Source organism: Hyperolius riggenbachi, chromosome 1, assembly GCF_040937935.1.
Source record: "Hyperolius riggenbachi isolate aHypRig1 chromosome 1, aHypRig1.pri, whole genome shotgun sequence".
Lineage (NCBI taxonomy): Eukaryota > Metazoa > Chordata > Amphibia > Anura > Hyperoliidae > Hyperolius > Hyperolius riggenbachi.
The window spans coordinates 246,329,954-246,354,457 of record NC_090646.1 but is presented as its reverse complement, the minus strand read 5'-3'; the positions used below and the strand labels follow the sequence as shown (position 1 = coordinate 246,354,457).

At 42.7% G+C, this 24,504-nt stretch overlaps 1 protein-coding gene across 5 annotated transcripts in view; it reads left to right on the top strand.

Moving 5' to 3' along the window:
* The window catches only part of PDLIM5 (PDZ and LIM domain 5), a 249,532-nt gene that overhangs the window by 220,271 nt on the left and 4,757 nt on the right, over positions 1-24,504 (top strand). For all 5 annotated transcript variants that reach the window (XM_068232416.1, XM_068232449.1, XM_068232431.1 and 2 more), the window contains 3 exons: positions 2,475-2,643; positions 8,043-8,223; positions 18,902-19,022. In XM_068232416.1, the coding sequence (XP_068088517.1) occupies positions 2,475-2,643; positions 8,043-8,223; positions 18,902-19,022 (471 nt within the window). The remainder of the gene's footprint in view (positions 1-2,474; positions 2,644-8,042; positions 8,224-18,901; positions 19,023-24,504) is intronic.

Sequence of the window (24,504 nt, the reverse complement as noted above, 5' to 3'; positions counted from 1 at the left end):
TGACTACAGTGCAAAGTATTATTAAAAAATACAAGCTGTTCTGCACTGTGGAAAATCTCAGAGGATGTGGTCGGAAGCCAAAAGTGACACCTGTGCTGGCCAGGAGGCTAGTGAGAGAGGTGATAAAGAATCCAAGGATCACCACCAAGGCCATCCTGGTGAATATGGGCTCTGCTGGTGGCAATGTCTCAAGACCGACAATCCAATGGACACTGCACACTACTGGGTCCCACTGATGCAGAACAAGGAGGACATCACTTCTCCAGATAAGGCACACAAAAGCTTGCTTGGCCTTTGCAAATGCTCATCTGGACAAAAAAGAAGACTTCTGGTCCTCTGTGAAACAAAAATTTAATTGTTTGGTCACAATGATGATTCCTCCATTTGGTATAAAAAAGGAGAAGCCCAAAGAACACCATCCCCACTGTCAAACATGGTGGTAGGAACTTAATGCTTTGGGGTCTTTTTTTCAGCCAGTGGACCAGGGAACCATGAAAAAGGGGAATGCAAGAGGATTCTCAACAAGAACATCAGTTAATCTGCATAGAAACTTGTCCTTGGCTACCAATGGACATTTCAGCATGACTATGACTGAAAACACACAGCAAAAGTGGTGAAGAAATAGTTAGCAGGCAACAGCATTAACGTTTTGGAGTGGCCCAGTCAGAGTCCTGACTTGAATCCAATTGAGAATCTGTGGAAAGAGCTAAAGATCAGAGTGATGGTAAGAAGACTCTCCAACCTGAAAGATTTGGAGCTCATTACTAAAGATGAATGGGCAAAAATACCCATGGATACATGCAAAAAAGCTGGTCTGCAATTATAGAAAGCTTTTTATTGCTGTAATAGCTAATAAAGGCTTTTCTGTTGATTATTGAGAAGGGTATGAATAATTTTGGACTGGACACTTTTTGCTCAAATGTAAATAAAAGCTGAGATTTTTTTTTCACAATAATTCCTCTTGTGCATCGTCTTATTATCTTTTGGGAGACACCTGTCATTTGCCATCAAAAAATGACTTGCTGGTTGAATAAAAGTAACTTTAAGGCTGGTTTCACACCAGGACGTTGCGTTTTAGGGGACGTTATGGTCGCACAACGTGCCCCTAACGCAACGCCTGGTGCTCTCTGCTTTGGACGTCAGAGTGAGCCGCGTTGTGCAGCTCACTCTGGCGTCCGTGATGCGCACTCTTGGACGCATGCGGCATCACGTGGTCCCGCCGGCCAATTGCCGCACAGAGCGGCCGCTCCAGGAAGTAAACACTGCACGTCACTGAGTGCAGTGAATATTAATTAGCCATGTGCCTGGCCGCTCTCCGCTCCTCCCCAACGTTACTGAGCATGTGCAAACAGTCTAACGCGACTCTGCCGCTTACAAAGTACTGCATGCAGTACGTTATATTATGGCGCAGCGTTACACTGTACACTGTAGGCACTGTGAACAGCCCATTGATTTTTCATTGCTGTGCGGTGGGGTGCGTTACAGGCTGCTCTAACGTGCGCCTGTAACGTCCCACTGTGAAACCAGCCTAAGTCAAAATTTGCCAGGTGTATGTATCATATTTTTCGTTATTCCAAAATATAAGAAGTTTCGAAGTTTTAGGTAAAAGAACCATGGAAAAAAAAAAGTATGCTAAACCTGGCGCATCCATAGTCCCGGAGCATCTTGTATATGTTCTTCCCCAATTATTGTGCCCCCTTCTGTCCTCAGTGTGTCCCCTTCTGGCGCCCATGTGTCCCCAGTTTGTCCCCTTATGTCACTAGTGTGGCCCATGTTTTAAATACATAAATTGTTACCTTAGGGATTTAGCGTTTTAAATATGTATGCCACGAGGGTGTATTGCTGGTTTTTTTTTTTGTTTGTTTGTTTTTTTCAAATAAGAGCTTGTAATTGTTGTTAGAGTAATGAGAAAATCAAAAACACAAAATGGAAAAAATACACCTTTATTTCCAAATAAAATATTGTCACCCTACACTATACTAGGAGCACAATTTAAATGTTGTAATAACAAGGAAAAATGGTCAAATAAAATGTATTGGTTTTATCTACAATAGCACATTTTATTTTAAAACTATAATGGCTTAAAACTGAGAAATGATAAATTTTCTCATTTTTTTTTTCTTCTTATTCCCTTTAAAATGCATATAAAATAATTCTTAGTTAAAAGTACCACGCAAAAGAAGCCTACTTTGTGGCAAAATAAATATTGTATAGATCATGTAGGTGTTATAAGTAGTGATAAAGTTATTGCAGAATCAATGGAAGCAGCGCTGAAATGGGGAAATTTCTCTGGACTGTGAGGGAAAAACCATTAGTAATGAAGTGGTTAAAACATTTTTTGTATGTTTGAAGGCTGTACATTTTACTTGGACAATCCAAATGTAACTTTGTAAATATGCTGTAGTGTACTCAGTTATTTCATTTGATGTGAAATTCTTAAGAACTTACCGTCATGTAAACTATCTGTTTTTCAGCACCATTTACTGGAAGAGTCACAAATCAACCATCTGCAATACCACCATCTGCAAATAAACCGTTTGCACCACCTCCTGCTGCTGACCAAGACACACTGGTTCAGAGGGCAGAGCATATACCTGCTGGGACACGAACTCCAATGTGTGCCACCTGTAACCTAGTAATTAGGTGGGATATATGTTTCATATTTTAGTTATTTAGATCAAAACTTCAGTACTGAGTGTTGTTGTATTAAGGCTGTTTAAAAACTCCTACCTTACTACATGCACAATTAGTTGCAAAGGTCTTTGTTCCCTATTTCAAATTTGACTTGCAAGAAACTTAGACAACCTTAACTGTCATTTTATCTTAGAAAAAGTGTGGTGACTGTTTCTTATGCATAGAAACTTAAAGTGTACCAGAGACGAAAAAATAAAGTGTTTATACATACCTGGGGCTTCGTCCAGCCCCATGCACACAGATCGCTCCCACGCCGCTGTCCTCCGCTGCCTGCAGCTCCGGTACCGGGTCCTGTAGCTTCTTCCAGTCACGGCTAGTCTGCACAAGAGAAGTGCGCCCTCTACATATCTCTCGACGCACTAATGGTCGACCCAGAAGAACCTGCCAGGGGACATTTAGGTAGGAAAGGAGGGGGCCGGAGGAGAACAGGGGGAGCGGTGGGCAGCAGGACTATCTTCCGCTCTAGTTTCCTTTAATATAGCTTTAAAACTCCTAAGCTTTGTCAGTGATATAATTCCTTTAATGTTACACTTTCAATCAACAAGATTATTCTATGTAAATTAGAAGAGTTGGAGTCAGTGGTATCATAAACTGAGGAGGAACTGGAGTCAGATGATTTTTGCATTGACTCCACAGCATTACATTGATATGCAAGTCAGAAAACTAAGCATCTCATTCATGTCTTTAGTGGCATATGAGCACCTGACCTACTTTGTAAGTAATGGAATTACATCAGCGTCCACTATTCTACTTGCAATTCATGACAGAAAACTTGCCTACAAAATGATAAAAAAGTGTATATTATATGGTTGGCCATACAAGAGATTAATCATAATTGCAATGGAACATTTGTTCTCCTGGTCCATCAAGTCTCATATCTTCATGTTTTACTGATTGACTTCCAGAAGTTAAGAGCTGTGAAATTACACTATTTCATTCTTACTGAGTGCATTATCAACATGGCCATTATTATCGCAGATGCAAATTTGCTATTATCGCCATCATGTTTTTACAAATGAAGTTTAATCATTTTCTCCTGCATGCATTAGGTAAAACATGCTGGTCCATTTCCTCTGATCACATTTTAATGGCTGCAGCTGGTGGTTTTAATGTAATTTCAGTTCATGCCCTTGTTGGCAGGGATACCTTGAAGTAAAGTGGGCAGTTGTATCAAGTGACTGTCTACAACACCTGTTTTAAAGCCAAGATACATCCAGAACAGGGATGCCTTACTTAACAGAACACAGAGCCAGACATGATCCCTAAGATAACATACCTTGCTTTTGTTAGCACTGTTAATTATTGATTTTTTTTCCTTTAAATTTGTTAAATATTTAACAGGCTCTCCTTAGGTTTTGGTAAAGCCAGCATCTTTCACTTAAGTCCATACATTCCTGGCTGTAAAGATAAACTGATGAGTGGTATATTTATGTTTAGATTTCGAAGAATGTTTGAAATCGTTTTCATTTTTAGTAAATTAATTAAAAAACAAAAATAATCACATTCTCTTGAGCAATCACATCTAGCTTCCCATGTAAAGACTTTTGAAAAAAGTATTAACCTTTTCCTAATCTCCCTTTTTATTGCATCAGTTTCACACAATTGTTTATGATCTAATATAAAATATGATATTAAATGAAATTTGAGTAAACTAAACTGCTACATTTAAAAGTAGTACTTAAGTGAGCTTAAAATGGGTTCCTTATCTAGAATGCCATATGACATGTCACCTTTTGAATGTATTGTGTAAAATATATATGCTTTTGTTCATGGTAAAATAGCAGCAATGTCTGCTAAATTGTTAATTAAGTCTTTACTGCATTTTTGTGCAGACCTTATCATCACGATCAGTATGGAGTATGGCACTTTTGACACATCAATTTTATTTGGGTAATATATATCATATTTAAATCAAATGCACAACATTAAAGAGATTCAGAGACGACAGACAGCCCAGCTCTGATACTTACCCGGGGCTTCCTCCCGCCCCATAAACACGTCTAAGTCCCATGCCATCCTCCCGCAGTCTGCCGTTCAGCCACAGTGAGCTCTGTTACCGGGCTCAGACGATCCCAGTCAGGGTTTACTGCGCATGTGCAGACCTCCCGAACATGCGCAGTAGACCCGGATGACGTAACTGAGCCCGGTAACAGAGCTCACCATGGCTGAGCCGCAGACCACGGGAGGACGGCATGGGACTTAGACGTGTTTATGGGGTGGGAGGAAGCCCCGGGTAAGTATCAGAGCTGGACTGTCTGTCGTCTCTTAGTCCCTTTAATGGCAATCCATATTTTTAGTGGCAAATGATTTTTGTCACTATGAAACATTACATGATGTTACTGATAATAGCCTTGGTTTGCTCCTCACCATGCTTGTTTTTGCCCAGTTTTGTTCCTTTGGATAGTTTTAAAGGACAACTGAAGTGAGAAGAATGGGGAGGCTGCCATATTTATTTACTTTTAAAGCCGACCTGAAATCAGAACATCCTCTCTGCTCTAAAAGATATGCAACAGCATAATAACCCTTAAAGAAAAACATTTTTGTTACAGCTTATACAAATCCTAAACTAAATTTACAGTATGTCTATTTCCTGCTTTCATGGAAGCAGACATATTAACATCCTGTGCTTTCAAATAAGCTTTTCTGCCTTATCTGCCGTGGCAGTCAGGTGACACGGGACAGCTCAAATTACAACTTGTGATTAGACACAGATGAGGGGGAATTAGACAAGTTAACCTCTCTAAATACATACAGGGGGGAATTTCTGTTTTCCTTCTGTCTTGTGCAAGAGTTCAGGTCCACTTTAAGATATGTAATTATCAATGTAGCTAATGGATTAAAAATATAGATGAATGATATTTGTTGGATAACAGATGACAACAGAATTTAAAATTTCTCTCATTTGTTTATGATATTACATTTTTTAAACATCAGAAATCATTCAGTGTGAAGAATATACAAAGAAAAAATACATTTTCACATCATAATATAAATAATAGAAAATCCAAATATTAAACCTTTCAACATTTCTGGCAAAATGTTTTGCTATATAAGAGCTTTAACATCAAAAAAGCTCATTTTGATGCATACTTTAGAACTTGCATAGCACATTCCACTAAACCGTGTTAGGATTAGCTGGGTTTGTTTGGATGGACTTTATGCTATATTTGTTAGGCAGGATCCAAGCGTGTCACGTTTTGTGCTACATATGATAACCTTATGTAAGAGTGGGTGATACATAACATGATTCAGACTATTCTGTCTTCCACATAATCCCTAATTCACCTGGAGTTGAACTTGCTGCTCGGACCAGAGAATGTCAGTATTGTAATCATTAGAGAGTCATCATTGTGTTGGATTCTGTTAGTCAAGTCTTTTTTTTTTTCTTCTTTTTCTTTTTTCCTTTTGTATCCAAAGTTACCTCAGATATAGCGTCCGTCACATTTCCATGCTCTCGAGGCGGTTTTGCAGGTAGCGATGCCTGTCTTTTTCATACAGATAGAAACTTGATCCTGTCTGGAACTGGAAAGCTTGTCTTCTTTAGTGTCAGTCTTTTGTTAATGAGTCCGTTAAATTAGCCTGTGCTGACACTCAGAGAAGAGAGCATTTTGTTGTACATAAGGGCTGCTATTGTTGCACCTGTACATAGCTGAGAGGACACTAGTGGGTAAAGGTGGTTGCACAGAACATAGGGATATCAGGTTAGGTCAGTATTAGCATTTCTAAGTCTACCTTGAAGGATTTCCAGCTGAAGTACGGTAATTATTGATATTTGAAATTTACGAAAATCCAATATGTATTATTTTTCCAGTTAATTCTTAGTACTATACAGCAGAGTCCCCCAACCCTATCCTCAAGGCCCACCAACAGTACATGTTTTGCAGGAAACCACAGACCTGCACAGGTGGGGTAATTAGTGCCTCAGCAGAGCTGATTAACTACCTCTGTGGATTTTCACAAAACATGCACTGTTGGTGGGCCTTGAGGACAGGGTTGCAATATCTGGTTATGGATAGGCACACCTTACCGTGGGTGTTATGGGTGATTAGCCTTGATGCAGAAGCAACATCAGTCCAGTATCAGCAATTCAAGTTCGGCTGGCACACCAATATCAATAATCAAGCAGTTTTATTGTATGCACAACATGACAATTGTTTCGGGGCCACAGAGAGTCCCCTTCATCAGATAAAATGCAGACATACAAGAGGACAGGGTTGGGGAACACTGCATATGAAGTAATGTCCCTAGTATGCTGACCCACCGCTGCGTCTTGCTGACATCTGTAGCCATTAGATAATGGCCGCTGAAGACAGCCTTTCGAAACCATCCACTCTAGATATCAAGTGAAATTGTCATGCTTGATACGCAACATGCAATCTCTCATCAGATCTACAGGTCAAATCAATAATTTCCAACAAGTCCGATCAGGTTTCTGATTGATTTTCTGATCACTTCTGCACAAAATCGATTGGATTGACCCATCGAACTGATGGGAAATTGCATGGTGTGCACCAGGCATTAGGGCTAGTTTCCACTAGAGGTGTTTCTTTCAGAATTCACAAATCAATAAGCTGCTTCCAAATTTGCATGCGTGGAAAAAAAAAAAAAACTGAAGCAGTGCTTCAGAATTTCAGACAACACAACCGAATCCCTATAGCTGTGCATGGCAAGGCTAGAGGGATTTGGATGCATAATCGCACTATACAAGTGTCGGCGTCCGCCTCAAAACCCAGCAAAAGGAAGACAGCATGTCATAAGTGGGAAGAATTTGCACAGACAGTCAATCCCTGAACCCCATCCACTTCTGACAGTCAGGGAAAGCACCGGTTTAGCTCTTACTCCCTCATATTCCTTCAAAATCGAGTTGAGAAAAAAAGTGCATCAAAAGTTACTCAAATGAATATCTCTAGTTATTTTTAAATATTGATAATTGCAAAACACACTAAAACGCATACAATACTAATGCGCTATTCTTATTCAGAACAACAGATGACTAAACAAGTTGGAGAATTTTAAAGCTATTGTTCGCACATATGTTTTATTTATTTTGCATTGGTATTTATGCAGCTGCTTTATGCTTGTTTGTAGCCACAAAATGCATAGTGAAACTCTGTCTACTATTATTTGCAAGATGATGGAAGATAATGCACTTTTTAAACCTTGCTATTTGTAAAAACGATTTAACAGATGCAGTGCCTCTCAAATAGTTGAAAATCCCTTTCTAAGTGTGCTTTTATGACTTGACGCCAATTTTTACTCCTCGTTACCTTCTGCTTGAATTTTTCTGCACATCTTTAGCAAGCTAAGTATGCAATAATTTCATCTGCTACCTATTTCCCTCCTACCAGGGGACCATTTTTGTTGGCTTTGGGAAAATCATGGCATCCAGAAGAATTCAACTGCACTCATTGTAAGAAGAACATGGCGGAGATGGGCTTTGTTCAAGAGAAAGGTGGTCTGTACTGTGAACTTTGTTATGAGAAGTTCTTGGCTCCAGATTGTGCTCGTTGTCAAAGGAAGATACTTGGTGTAAGTAGAGGTTATTGCAAAAGCACTTGATGAAACCAGTACCATGTAAAGTGGAACTCCACTTGCGTGTACTGAAACCAACAACTCTCTCTTATGTGAATATATATATATATATATATATATATATCAGATTTTTCAGACCATAAGGTACACCTAGCTTTAGGGAACAAAAATGGGGAAAAAAACTGGTGTATACATGGTGCAGGGGCATCTTGTGGATTCCCCCTGCCCCCCCCCCCCCCACACCACATTATTATGTCCCCCTTGTACCTTTTCTGTCTCCCTTGTGTCCTCCTCTGACCCCCTGTGTACTCCTCTGTCTTCCTCTATCCCCATGTCCTGTGTCTCTATCCGTGCCCCCCTCTGTTCTCCTCTGTCTCCCCGTGTTCTCATCCATGACCCATGCGTCCTCATCCATGACCCCTGTGTCCCCATCTGTGTCCCCATTCATGCCCCCTGTGCCCCCATCCTTGCCCTGTATTCTTCTCTGTCACCCTGTGTCCTCATCCACACCACCTGTTTCCTTTTCAGAGCCTCTGTGTCCTCCTCTGTTCCCCTGTCCCCCTATTTCTTCCTGGGGTCCTCCTCTGTGCTCCTTGTGTCCTCATCCATTCCGCCTGTGCCCTCCTCTGTATCCTGACCTCCTCTGTCCCATTGTCCTTCCCTTTCCCCATGTGTGTCTTTCTTCTGCATTGGTGGGGAGTTTGCAGGCAGTCACTTACCGCGTAAGGATGCCACAGTGCAGTGCCACAGTGAGATGAGAAGTGGTAATCCACTGGGGGATCCGTGCTTGCAGGTGAAATCTCTCTCGCTCTTCACTTGCGCATATGTCACGTGAACATAGAAGACTTTGGCTGTGAGCACAGATCCCCCTGCTTCTCAGATGAGGACATGGACCAATGCAGTGCACCGAGAAATGTAATTGCTTTTGCCACAGAGATTTCTAGATGGAGGGACACCTGGCACTGGGCAGAATATTATAGTAAGACACAGTAACTTCTTTCCCCCCACTTTTGGGGGAGAAAAGGTGTGTTTTATGGTCTGAAAAATATGGTACACTGTACTTTGGAGCTGCCCTTATCATGCACCACAGTATCTTTGTTACAGGGAGCGATGAGTGAAAATGTGTACAGGAAAACAGGGCATCCCCACAGATGTGGCTTTAGAATCCCAATAAATATGCACTTTCTATGAAAGAAACTGGTTATCACAGTATGTCAGGAGATACTGACATTTTACCTCCTATTTTGTGCAGACTTCTAAGTAGTTCTTGAATAAATGACAGAAACCAATACAGTAATAATGCTGGAAGTTCTGCATACTACAATGTATACTGCTGCCATAGATCTAAACAAAATTAATTTGTATAATTTAAATTTTTCCGGACTGGGCTAATTAAAATGTACGCCCTGTTTGGTTGGAGCGGTTATTGCTGCCATGATGTAGACTTAAATTAGCCCGCTGCACGCTCCTGTGGCTACCGACAATCGTGCCACTCTCTTCCCTCTGCAACCCAGTTGCCCTGCCATCGATATGAGGGCAGAGTTCTATGAACCAGTCAGGAGCCAATTTCATTGGCTCCTGAACCTGTGATCACTGTGAGCCAATCTCATTGGCTCACAGTGATCACAGGGTCAGGAGACCAAAGAAATCGGCTTTTGACCGGCTTACAGAGCTCTGCTGTCATAGCAAGTTGAAGCAAAATGTTCCTATATGGATAATGAGCGTGAATGATACTAGTAGCCTGTTTAGTCCGCTAGCAGTGACCTGGAAAAACTTTAGAGCAGTGTTTCTAAAACATATGCTGCATGTATGCTGCACTGTTTCTAAAACCTGTCCTTGTGACTCCCCAAAGGTGCATGTTTTGCAGGCAACCCCACCTTTGAACAGGTGGGGTAGTTAGTGTCTCAGCTACATGGAATCCACCTAGCTGAGACACTCATTTTGTCTGCAAAACATGCACGGTTAGGCCTCGTTCACATCTGCTGCGCTGAAAAACGTGTTAAAGCGCATGGTAAAAAACGCATGCGCTTGTGCGCGCTTTAGTCCGCGTTTCTGTGCGTTGCGCTGCGCTTCTTTAAAGCACGTTTTGCTTACTGTAGCAGCAGCAGTTGTCAATAAAACTTTGTTTTTGTATGTAAATGTATTTTTTTCTCCAATTAGGGGTAAAAAACGCATGCGCTTCTATGCGCTTGTACGCGCTTCTATGCGCTAAAAAAGCGGACCCATTCACTTGCATTGCTGTGCGCTTTCCAGCTCAACGCACAGAAATGCCTGCAACACTACGTTTCTGTAACGCTGCTCAGCGCAGCGCATAGATGTGAACCAGCTACATTTAGTTACATGGAAAAATCAATACCTTGCTGAACGCACAGGGCAGTGCGCTGTGGAAAGCGCACAGAAACGGCCCTGATGTGAACGAGGCCTTAGGGAGTCACGAGGACAGGTTTGAGAAACATGGCATTAGAGTAATTATAGACATACCCATGTAATAAGGCTTGTGTAAACACCTACAATAAATTGGGATGATTTGATTAGAATTGTTTCTCTGAAGCCTTGCATACACATACAAAACTTGGGCCTGCATTGCAGGCCTGAGGCTATACAAACATGTTGATATCCTGCAGGCTATGGACGTGTTCTGTTGCTATGTGGGGGGAGGGTGCAATAAAGCTAATGTACTTTTTAATTTTTTGCTAATGAAAATATCTGCCCTGTATTTCCACTTAGATGAGGGACTGAAATTCCCAGACCACCAAATTACCTGCAGCCATTGCAGTTGATTTTTCTGTTTCACTGCCCATATGCCTTATTAAAAGACAACCCACATATGCGTTTTGAGGTTTATTTTCCACTACAGCTAGAGTATTCCTTTCCTTATGCATGCAGGCTTTACCATAATGTTTTTTTTTAGCAATTAAACTGAAAAAAAATTAAAAAGGTATTTTTGCTCATTGAAGAAAGGAATTTCAACTTCTGTCATTCTGTTATTGCTGTCTGTCTCCACATAAGGGATATCCCTCTCTATTTCCTCTTTCAAAGACTGTAGTAAGTTCCAAACGTTAATGGCACTTGTGAGGTGCTACATAGTCAAACTCCCAAATGCTGTTTCAGTGGCCACTGTAAAATCGTGGAACTCTTTTTCTGCTGTAGTTTGATGGATTGAAAATAAAGAGAAATCTCCTCTGCACAAAGACAGCATTGAAAACCTGGGGCCATATGCAATTCTCTTTTTCACTTGAGTTTTCTCCAAGGAGATAATTTTTCATCTTTGATTTTAAAGAACTTTCCAGTACTTTTCAACTAAAAAAGTACCAAAATGTTGGGGGAAAAGTACTAACAAAATTATTTTGAGCATTTTTTTGCCTTCTGGGGGCTTAAAATGCATTTTATTGACAAGTTTAAAAATATCACCTAGGAGAAAACTCAGGTGAAAAAGTGAATTGCATATGGCCCCTGATGTTTGTTCTTTCCTTTCTCTACTGTGTCCAAAAATCTACATATAATATAAGTGTTTCTGTTGTCACAGACCAGACAGTTTTTATAGTGACTGTGAACAAAGGCATTAGCAACAGACAGTTATGGCTATCTGCTTTTTGTACAGAGACATATGATCCACAAGTATCTGATGATTGTGTAATGATTTAGCACTCCGACTGTGTAAGAGAGAGGGCCTTATCTGCAAACCAACTGCTTAAATAATAGAGATTTAATTAGGCAGCAGCATCCCCTGAGCTTGCTCCAGAACCCTTTCAGACAGAATGTCCATGTAATTTGGGACAATAGCACAAGGTATACAGTACATTACACAATGTGAATCCGTAAGTCTTATTCTCTGGTGTTTATTTTCAAACGGTAGATATATGACAGTTCAATGAGTCTCTTGCTGGTGTAGCTGGAAATGATCAGAGAGGAACCATAAATTATATGGTAAATAGGCCCATGGCTCTTTTGCATAGATTGTGTGTTTTATAGATGGGTCAAATGAAGTCTGCAAAGACTTTGGCCGGTTCAGATGTGACGTTAATCAACTGTCTGCTACTAATGTTTATTCGACAGCATATCCAGCCCAGCTGGAATAGTCATCTGTATGAGTGCAGGAAACTTGTAACACTTCATCTTTCTTTCTACCAGTCTCAACACATTTCCTAACTATTTGACCAGCAATTCAATGGGATTTTAGGTCTTTTTTTAATTTATTTAAATGTGGTCTGATTGCAGCAAAAATGTCACAATGTGGTGAATGTACATAACCAATTAGAAAGAATTTACTTTGGCTTTGTACTAGCTGAGTTAGTTGAGAGCAGATACGTTATTCCCATGCATAAAGCTATACATTTATTATCTGTAACTACTGGATGAAGCTGTGGTGTACTTCAGTTACAAGAGCTACAGATATAGTGCAAGGTGTGTGGTTGAGTTTACACCTCACTGCAGAATCTTGATGTTAGTTTATGGATGTATCTTGATTATTTTTATCAAGATATCATCTTGATTCTTTTGTTAGAGAGCCCAGGTTTAAGTTAAGAAACATACTTACTCGTAGAAAAGGGGTGCCTCCGGATCCTATAAAGGCTTCCCTTGTCCTTCTCGCCGCTACTTGCCTGCTTGATTCGCTCTTCTTCATGCTCTCTTCTTCGTGCACAAGCAGCTCTGGCTTACTGCGCAGGCGTGACCATACTCACCCAGGTGCTGTAGGGCCACGCTTGTGCTTGAAGAAGAGCACGGCCCGATCTTCTTTCCAACAGGCAATTGTCGAAATTCTTCAGGGGGTCTGTTCTTAGCAACAGGGGGCCAGAAGATGGCGTGGGAAGCCTCTATAGGTTCCATAGGCTTCCCATTTCTTGTGTATGCATGCGTTTTTGTACCAGAGATGGCCTCTGGTACACTTTAATGTGTTTTTTTTTTTTGTTTTTTTTTTTACATGGTCGAAGACAATAGCTACCTATTCTCTCCACAGTTAAAACTACGAACTGAAACTCACAATGCTGTTCCTAGTCATTGCTAGGAATTCATACAGACATTTTCAAGTAAGATCATAAATCTTTCATTAGAACATTACAATTCACTGAGCAAACATGTGCTGCTCATTACTTTTCTTATTAAAAAAATGTTATGATCTCCATCCTCAAGATGCCTTAGTAAATCAAAAACATACGTGATGTTGTGTAAAGCAGTGCTGTCCAACTGGCACCCTACGGGCTGCATCCAGTCCACCAGGCCTTTTGCTGCAGCTGCTAGCACTGACTGACTGGGGCAGATAAGCGGAAGGGGGGGGGGGCACATGCAGGGAGCGGTAACTCCCTCCCGGGATCCACACGCTGCCTCTGTCTTCTTCCTCCTATGCATCTGTCGCATGCCCCTTGGGATGATGAGAGCTTACCTCATCACAGGGGGTGCTGTTACCAATGCGACAGATGAATAGGAGGAAGAAGATGGAGGCAGCTTGCAAATCCCAGAAGCTGAGTTACCGCTCCCTGCATGTGCCTACGCCCCCCCTCCCTCCAACACCGCAGAGGTGAGTTACTTACGCCAGGAGGGGGAAGGTGAAAAGATATCTCTAACTACGTATTCACTGGGGAGGGGAGGGGTCACCATGGCTACCTATATGGGAGGGGAGGGGGCATCAATTATGTGTATTTAAAGGGGAACACTGCCAGATCATGTGTATTTTCTGGAAAAAATGCTGCTGCCAGATCATGATGAGAAACACTGCCAAATTATTTTTATTTTTTTGGAGGGGGGCTAGCAAATCCATTTGTTGTTACCTTTTTAAATTATACACTTTTTAAACTATGATGCAGCTGTTGCCATGGCAACATTTCTATATAGCAGAGGAAGGAGGGGGAGCTTTTCCTGACCTTCAATGATTACATCTGCCGATTAGAGAGAAGTTCAAGCCTGTACATTTCTCTGCACTGAAAGACAACATTTTACACGCAGGGAATGCTTTCAAATGTTCTTTTATATACCTAAGAGTAGGTACATAACCACTTGCAGGCAATTTTTCACAATTTAGCACACTGTAGCTTTAACAGTATACTGCTCGGTCATACAACTTACAACCAAAATTAATCTTACCTCCTTTTCTTGTCACTAGGACCCATTTTTTTGTTGGTCTCTGATTGCTGCTACAATTTTTTTTTTCTCTTTCTAAAAGCCTATTGCGGCTGATAGGCTAATCACCGGAGCTCAGCTCCGTGTCTCTGCAGGGAACGATAGCACATGTGCCCACTGCTCTTGATGCCGGACGGCGTTAGGCATTCCTGGGGATGCGACCCTCCCACCACCAACCGGCGTTAGGCGGTCGGGAGGGGGTTACATTTTAGTTTACAGAGTTTAATCCCACTTAAGGTTTTTGTCTGGAAATAGGTTTTAACCTCCCTAGCGTTCTGGACGAGCTGTGCTCGTCCAGAGATGCTAGAGGGCACCGCTCAGGCCCCGCTGGGCCGATTTTGATATTTTTTTTTTTTCAAACACGCACGCCGCTCGCCGCCGATCCGCCTCTACCCAACGCGAAAGAGGGCCCCCCGCGTACACCCCGTGCACAGTCTGGCCAATCGCCGCCAGGCTGCGCTTTGGGGTGGATCGAGAGTCCCAGTGACGTCACGATGTCAATGACGTCGATGACGTCACTCCATTCATCGCCATGGCGACGGGGGAAGCCCTAAAGGAAATCCCATTCAGAACGGGATTTCCTTATGGGCGTGATCGCCGATGGCGATCAGAAGGGTGGGAGGGAGAGAAGAGGAAGGGGAGAATCATGTAGCTAGCGCTAGGCTAGCTACATGAAAGGGAAAAAAATTGGGTGAAAAAAACCCTCCTGCGGACGCCCAGCAGGTTAATCAAGCCAATTTTTGTTTTATATTTTTCTTTCATTTTCTGGAGAGACCTTAGTGTATCAAATACCATGTTCTTATACAGTATTAAGCAGTGTTCATTTCAGGAGCATCACTACCCATGATTGGATGTACTCCAATTTAATCAGATGTGGATTATTCTTGACATAATAGGTTGATGACTACTTGCAATGCGGTGAACATGACTTTTTAGAAAGACCTTTGTTAGACCAGAGCTTCTGTTGTCTTTGTTTTCAAAAGTTCAGATATAATACTTTTGCTTTCATTAAAGAGACACTGAAGCGGAAAAAAATTATGATATTATGATTTGTATGTATAGTACAGCTAAGAAATAAAACATTAACCACTTGCCGACCGCACGCTTATACCGTGCGTCGGCAAAGTGGCAGCTGCAGGACCAGCGACGCAGTACTGCGTCGCCAGCTGCAGGCTGATTAATCAGGAAGCAGCCGCTCGTGCGAGCGGCTGCTTCCTGTCAATTCACGGTGGGGGGCTCCGTGAATAGCCTGCGGGCCGCCGATGGCGGCTCGCAGGCTAAATGTAAACACAAGCGGAAATAATCCTCTTTGTTTACATTGGTACGGCGCTGCTGCGCAGCAGCGCCGTAAGGCAGATCGGCGATCCCCGGCCAATCAGCGGCCGGGGATCGTAGCCATGTGACAGGGGACGTCCTGTCACTGGCTGCACAGGACGGATAGCGTCCTGTGCAGCCCAGATCTCCCGGGGGAGCAGGTAGGAGAGGGAGGGGGGAGAATGTTGCCGCGGAGGGGGGCTTTGAGGTGCCCCCCCCGCAACATGCCTGCAGGTAGGAGCGATCAGACCCCCCCTGCACATCATCCCCATAGGGGGAAAAAAAGGGGGGCGATCTGATCGCTCTGTGTGGCCGTGGATCTGTGCTGGGGGCTGCAGAGCCCACCCAGCACAGATCCAAACAAACAGCGCTGGTCCTTAAGGGGGGGTAAAGGGTGGGTCCTCAAGTGGTTAAGATCAGATACATCAGTCTAATTGTTTCCAGTACAGGAAGAGTTAAGAAACTCCAGTTGTTATCTCTATGCAAAAAAGCCATTAAGCTCTATGACTTTCAGAGTCCTGGAGAGGGCTGTTATCTGACTTTTATTATCTCAACTGTTTTCTTTTTCTCTGCCAGAGGAGAGGTCATTAGTTCAGACTGCTCTGAAAGAATCATTTTGAATGCTGAGTGTTGTGTAATCTGCACATATTAGAGAATGATGCAATGTTAGAAAAAACACTATATACCTGAAAATAAAAATATGAGAACATTTTCTTTGCTGCTAATCTTCTAGTAATTATTCATAGTACAAAACCAATTCATTATATCATATTTTTTTTCGCTTCAGTGTCTCTTTAAGCACTTCTTTATTCACTCACCATCCTCTCTAATAAGACTATTTTCAAAAAGCACACAACTCTGCTGCTCTCTAAACTTCCAATTTCCCTTCTACACTTATTGTGAATATTGACTCTGAAAAAATTGGACTGGATGGAAACTAGGATTGGTGTTCTATGATTCACACATGCTTTTTTATAATAATAGCTTTCAGCACCCAAACTTCAGCACAGCCATTTAGTAGTACACTTTGTAGCACATCTTATTTTGCTACAGAAACTTTGATGTCATCCTAGTGCTACTGTTAATGTGATAGTATATTTCATTTTGGTGTTCTAGCGCTAATACTAGGAATTAAGGGTCAAGCTAGGGCACAGGCTTATGTGTTTGATCCTAGGAAAGGTCAGGCTTAAGATTTGGATGCTGGGGTTAGACTTTTAGGCTGCTTGCACACCAAGACGTTACAGGCGCACGTTAGTGCGCCTGTAACGCTCCCCCAACGCACAGCAATGTAACACAAGTGGGCTGTTCACACAGCCCACGTTGCGTTACATGTAACGCTGCACGTTCTGTGCAAAGTGAAGCATGCTACGCGTTGGAGCGGCTATAGCCGCGTTAGACTGTTTGCACATGCGCAGTGGGGGGCGGAGGAGGCGGGGAGAGCCAGCTACAGTAGCCGCGCACATGGCTACTTAATATTCACTGCACTGGCGGGCGCTGATTGGCCGGCGGGACCACGTGATGCGGAGTGTCTCGCTCCGCATCACGTGGTCCCGCTGGCCAATCAGCGCCACTCTGGGAGACATTATAGGACTCGAGCCGCCTAACGCGGCTCACTCTACCGTCGGCTCTTGCAGCACCATACGTTGTTAGGTGCACGTTATGCGACCTTAACGTGCCACCTAATGCAACGTCTTGGTGTGCAAGAAGCCTTAAGATAGGTTTACAGTTTGTTAACCACTTCACCCCATAGGGGTTTTTACCCTAACGGACAAGAGCAATTTACACCTGTCAGTGCTCCTTCCTTTTATTTGCCAATAACTTTATTACTACTTATCACAACGAAATGATCTATGCCTTGTTTTTTTCACCACCAATTAGGCTTTTTTTGGGTAGTACATTTTGCTAAGAATTTTTTAATTCTAAATGCATTTTAACAGGAAAAATAAGTAAAAAATGGAAAACAAAATCCTTATTTTTTAGTTTTAAAATAAAACATTCTTCTGTGGATAAAACCCACACATTTTATTTGCCCAGCTGTCCCGATTATTAAACCGCTTAAATGATGTCCCTATCACAATGTATGGCGACAATATGTTGTTTGGAAATATAGGTGTTCTTTTTCTGTTTTTTTTCTTGTTTGTTTTTTTTTGTCCAGTCCAAAATTACAAACCCCTATGTAGTGACCAAAGTCTATTACTGTTCTGAATGAAAGAGAATCTGTAAAAAAAAATGTTCAGCCTTATTTCTTCTATCGTATACGTTCCTACACCTGTTCTAATGTGGTCTGGCTTGCTGCAGCCTTTTCTAGTTGCACTGTCTATGTAATAAATCTAATCTAATCTTCTTTCCTTTGTCAAGCCTTGCCAAGGCAGAGAGGAATGCACTGCTCTGTTGTGATAGGGAGAAGTTATACACACCTACTCCATGCCCCCTGCAGGCTCTGTGTGTGTGCTGTGTGTATGAGTCAGACAAGGTCTCTGCTCACAGCCAGCATCTGCAGGCTCAGGAGCTGTGACCTTGTGAACAGCTGTGAGTGCAGAAAGATCAGTTCAGAGCTCAGACAAGCAGCTAAGGCAACAAGTGGTGTACCATTCCAGCAATCAAATCACATTTGAGAGGAGCCTCTGTAAACAGGCACCTGCTCTGATGATGTATTTCCTGTTTGGCGGCCATGTTCATTGTTTACAAAAACAATGTATAAAACAGCAGCGGGGAGCAGTGAAAATGTCACAGAGGGGGCTAGGAGAAGACAACAAACAGGCTGGTACGTTTATTTATGTAAGATTTTCACAGTACAGATTCTCTTTAAGCAGCTCATAATGAGAACAACATTGTGCAGAAAAGTGCAATATATTATGAAAAGCATACAAATGTAGTCTACAAACCTCACACTGAAAAGCAAAGCATTGCCATACATCAATATACATTGTATGCGAATGGGACTAGCCTATATCATTGAAGGGTTACAAATCAACATGCCGACACCTTGACAATTACACTTTTATCGATCCAGAAAATTCATCTGCACAATTACCAGAAATAAACACTTTATAAAAATGAAGAGTCAGCTGGGCTGTGGGTGCTTTAATTATTAATTGATTCTCATGTAACTGCTTCTTGAGACTCAGCAATGAAAGCTGAGACTTTTGTCTGGAATATATCAAGTACAAAGCAAAATTACTGTCCATCATTTATATCCAAATCATTTATTGATCAACACTATTCTCTTTGTATGCAACTCCGACAGGAAGTCATCAATGCCTTGAAGAAGACTTGGCACGTCTCCTGCTTTGTTTGTGTGGTCTGTCATATGCCCATTCGAAACAGTGTCTTCCATTTGGAAGATGGTGATCCCTACTGTGAAACAGGTGAGTGTGGCGGCACAGAAAAGTAAAACCATCCTTACACCCTCAGCAATTCATACTTATACAGATACGATTATTATTATGTGCCAACATATTGTGGAAAGCAGATATTCTTACTTTCCAGTGCTCCGGTTTCTTTTCCTCTGTATAAAATAGCTATCCCTTAAACAGCTTACAAAGCACTGAATGGAGAAATTGTTTATTTAATTTCCACACAATTTATGAACTTTCCTACACCTTGCCACTATACATTAGGTTAAACTAAGCCTAACTTAAAATCCATACATCATAACCACTAAGGGAAAAGGAGACAGTGCCATGCTATCTACTAAGGAATGTGGGCACTGCTTAAACCTCTCTATGTCAAGTGCACAATATATTTGTGTTGTTTCTGCCGTGTGAGTTGCCAAAACAACATGAATGTTAGGGTGTGCATTTTAATGAGCACAGCACACATGCAGGTATGCGGCTGTTCCCCTCACCTGAGCAGCTATGTATATATATTGGTGGTGTTAAAGAGTGTTTAACAATTCGTTATAGCAACAATAATGCATACCATAAACATATGAATGGTTAAATGAAATTTGTATCACATAGAGTATTTTAGAGCTGAGATAGAACATAAAGGTAATCAAAAAACAGAAATATTATTCTTTAAGAAACAAAAGGGCCCAGGACAAGCAACTTATCCAGGTGTCTAAACACGTCATGTCGGGATAGGTGCCATCTTGTATAGGGCAGCAGTAAGGAAATTATAGCATATAACACAGAGAAAGAAACGTTAACAGGGGAAAATAATAGGCAGTAGTGGTAGCAGGGGAATTAGTAATAATGAGAGGTAGAATCTGGTGACTTATAATCATAAAATATGGAATCACGAGACTACCAGGGACATATGTGGGAAAGAGGGGGTCACTAGACTATCAAGGAATGCCTTAAAAGGGAAGGAAGGACCACTAGACTGCCAGGGCCTACCATAAGGGGGACTACTAGACTACACAGGAACAATAAATAAAGGAAAGGGAGACCACTAGACCCCAGGGAAATATTTAAAAAAGATGGTGTAAAACTTAATTCACCAGAACAAGCTATAACAAATTATTATTAATATTGATTTATAAAGCAACATATTCCGTGGTGCTGTACAAAGTAAGAAATGAATAGATACATAATAATACAGACAATAGTGTACACCAATATACAAGATACATAATTAGTGACAAAATACAAAAATACAAAATACAGAATTGGTAATGACAGTAATAAAAGTTACAATGATTTCCAAGACACAAAAGGGGGAGAGAGCCCTGCCCTTGCGAACTTAGAATCTAAGGGGGGGGGGGGGTGTTACTTTCAAAGTACCATTTTGCCACATCTTAGCCCTGCCCTCTTTTGAAACCACGCCCCTGCATATAAAACAGCTAATTATGCTTTCTATAAACCTTTTATTCCCCTTGTTTAATTTCAGGCACATTTTTATTATCATAGCAGTACCATGTAGCGTGGGCAGCACAGTGGCTTAGTGGCTAGCACTCTCGCCTTGCAGCGCTGGCTCCCTGGTTCGTATCCCAGCCAGGTCAACATCTGTAAGGAGTTTGAATGTTCTCCCTGTGTCCGTGTGGGTTTCCTCCGGGCACTCTGGTTTCCTCTCGCATCCCAAAAACATACAGATAAGTTAATTGGCTTCTCCCGAAATTGGCCCTAGACTATGATGCAAACACTACACGATACATACATAGACATATGACTGTGGCAAGGATTAGATTGTGAGCTCCTTTGAGGGACCATTAGTGACAATACTATATATGTATTCTGTGTAAAGCACTGCGGAAGATGTTGGCTTTATATCTCCCTCAAGTCTTAACCCGATTGAACATGCATTTTCTTTGTACAGCGCCATGGAATATGTTGGCGCTTTATACATTAATAATAATAATAATAATGCATTTCAGTTGTGAAGACTAAACTTCAGACAGAAGTGTCCACAAACAAACCACAACTGAAAGCTGCTAAGTAAATAGATAAAACAGGCTGCTAATTAGTTACTTACTTAGCAGCCTGTTTGTTTATTCACTTCGCTAGTTACATGTGAGAACAGCATCTCTCTGTAGTGAGTGACCCAGCCGTTATAAATCAGCTGGAATGTCTGCTACGATCAGTGAAGTCCGTTGCTTAGTATGCTAATGATGCAGCTCAGCTGTCTTATGGCTCATGCACACGGGGCACAATTATCTGCTGTTGCCAGCAGACAAGAGACCAGGGATAGCTCCCTGGCGGCGACAGCTATCCCCGCGTCTCGCCAGAAAGGCAGAGAAGCGGCGGAAGCTGTCTGTGAAGGGAGCATCCCCCGGCCGGATGCTCCATTCACTTGCTTTTGTCACCTGCCGCTAGTCCGCATACACACGTAGTACGCGTGGCGGACTAGCGACAGTTGCAGAGACAGAAGTTGCCGGCGATTGAACTTTTCAATTGCATGACAACTTTACTATCCCGCGACAGTTCGTGGCGCGCGTGTCATACACACGGGGCAACTGTCGCTCAGACATGGGCGTGCCACGTGTTTGTGGCGACAGTTGTGCCCCGTGTGTATGAGCTTTTAAAAAGCAGAAATAGTGTTATCATCTACTTTTTTTAAAGGAATACTTAAGTAAAAAAAAAAATGATTTTTACTCACCTGGGGCATCCCTCAGCCCCCTGAAGCTGGATGGTGCCCTCACAGCCTTGCCCCAATCCTCCTGTCCCCACCGGCGGCTACTTCCGGGTTTGGTGACAGCCGCCGACAGGCTGGGAACGCGAGTGATTCTCCACGTTCCCAACCGCTATATCACCCTCTGCTGCTATAGCGTATAACATATACGCTATAGCAGCATAGAGGGTGATATATAGCGTCTGGGAACGCGGAGAATCACTCTCGTTCCCAGCCTGTCGGCGGCTGCCGCCAAACCCAAAAGTAGCCACTGGTGGGGACAGGAGGATCGGAGCGAGGCTGCGAGGGCACCATATAGCTTTAGCTTCAGGGGGCTGAGGGATGCCCCAGGTGAGTAAAAATCATTTTTTTTTTTTGACTTAAGTATTCCTTTAACACAAGGTCTATGGAGAAACGTATGCTCTCCTTATTAAATAACTGATATGTGATTAATGGAAAATACAGTGGGTTGCAAAAGTATTCAGCCCCCTTGAAGTTTTCCACATTTTGTCACATTACTGCCACAAACATGCATCAATTTTATTGAAATTCAACATGAAAGACCAATACAAAGTGGTGTACATGTGAGAAGTGGGTCAAAAATCATACATCATTCCAAACATTTTTTACAAATAAATAACTGCAAAGTGGGTTGTGCGTAATTATTCGGCCCCCTGAGTCAATACTTTGTAGAACCACCTTTTGCTGCAGTTACAGCTGCCAGTCTTTTAGGGTATGTCTCTACCAGCTTTGCACATCTAGAGACTGAAATCCTTCCCCATTCTTCTTTGCAAAACAGCTCCAGCTCAGTCAGATTAGATGGACAGCATTTGTAAACAGCAGTTTTCAGATCTTGCCGCAGATTCTCAATTGGATTTAGATCTAGACTTTGACTGGGCCATTCTAACACATGGATATGTTTTGTTTTAAACCATTCCATTGTTGCCCTGGCTTTATGTTTAGGGTCAGTGTCCTGCTGGAAGGTGAACCTCTGCCCCAGTCTCAAGTCTTTTGCAGTCTCCAAGAGGTTTTCTTCCAAGTTTGCCCTGTATTTGGCTCCATCCATCTTCCCATCAACTCTGACCAGCTTCCCTGTCCCTGCTGAAGAGATGCACCCCCCGAGCATGATGCTGCTACCACCATATTTGACAGTGGGGATGGTGTGTTCAGAGTGATGTGCAGTGTTAGTTTTCTGCCACACATAGCGTTTTGCATTTTGGCCAAAAAGTTCCATTTTGGTCTCATCTGACCAGAGCACCTTCTTCCACATAGTTGCTGTGTCCCCCACATCGCTTGTGGCAAATTGCAAACGGGACTTCTTATGCTTTCTGTTAACAATGCCTTTCTTCTTGCCACTCTTCTATAAAGGCCAACTTTGTGCAGTGCATAACTAATAGTTGTCCTATGGACAGAGTCTCCCACCTGAGCTGTAGAACTCTGCAGCTCGTCCAGAGTCACCATGGGCCTCTTGACTGCATTTCTGATCAGCGCTCTCCTTGTTCGGCCTTTGAGTTTAGGTGGATGGCCTTGTCTTGGTAGGTTTACAGTTGTGCCATACTCCTTCCATTTCTGAATGATCGCTTGAACAGTGCTCCTTGGGATGTTCAAGGCTTTAGAAAAAATTTTGTAGCCTAAGCCTGCTTTGAATTTATCAATAACTTGATCCCTGACCTGTCTTGTGTGTTCTTTGGACTTCACGGTGTTGTTGCTCCCAATATTCTCTTAGACAACCTCTGAGGCCCTCACAGAACAGCTGTATTTGTACTGACATTAGATTACACACAGGTGCACTGTATTTAGTCATTAGCACTCATCAGGCAATGTCTATAGGCAACTGACTGCTCTCAGATCAAAGGGGGCCGAATAATTATGCATACACCACTTTGCAGTTATTTGTAAAAAATGTTTGGAATCATGTATGATTTTCATTCCACTTCTCATGTGTACACCACTTTGTGTTGGTCTTCCATGAGAAATTCCAATAAAATTGATTCATGTTTGTGGCAGTAATATGACAAAATGTGGAAAACTTCAAGGGGGCCGAATACTTTTGCAACCCACTGTAATAATTTTCACTAAACTGCCCCTTGAAGACTGTCATTGCCAGCAAAGGGGTTTCAACCAAGTATAGAACATTTTATTTCCAGTTATTTAATTTGTCCACTTACTTTTGAGCCCCTGAAATGAATGGATTAAAAAATGCTTTAGTAGCCTTGCATTTTCATGTAATCGGTTTGTTCACCCCACTGAATTAACCGCTTGCCGCCCGTGTCACGCCACTGGGTGTGGCCGCGGCGGCAGCCCCAGGACCAGCTAACGCCAATTGGCGGAAAGTCCTGGGGCAGCAGTTTACGGGAGATCGCGCACACGCTGCACACGCATCTCCCGCTTGGTGGGCGGAGCTGAGCTCCACCTTCAGTCTCCAAGCGGCGATCGCCACTCGGGAGACTGTTACACGGCGAAACCGCCGTGTATTTACATGTGCAGCGCTGCTGTCACGGTCAGTTACCTGTTCAGAGGAGGCGGCCAGTACGCACGAATGCTGGCGGTCGTCCTGGTGGGTCTCGGCGGGGCGACCTGTCGGTGCTCACCAGTGGGCGTTGCATCGCACGGCGTAAGCGTTGGCGTCAGGAGGCGCTGGCGTGAGCGTTGTGTGGTGTTGCGTGCACAGGGATGGCTGCTGTGTATCTTGTTCTGGCGTTTGTGCGCGCGGGCGTTTGCGCGCATGCGCGTGCGCGCGTTTTTGCGTGCGCGCGTGCGTGCGCGTTCACGTGCGCGTCTGCGCATGCGCGCGCGGCG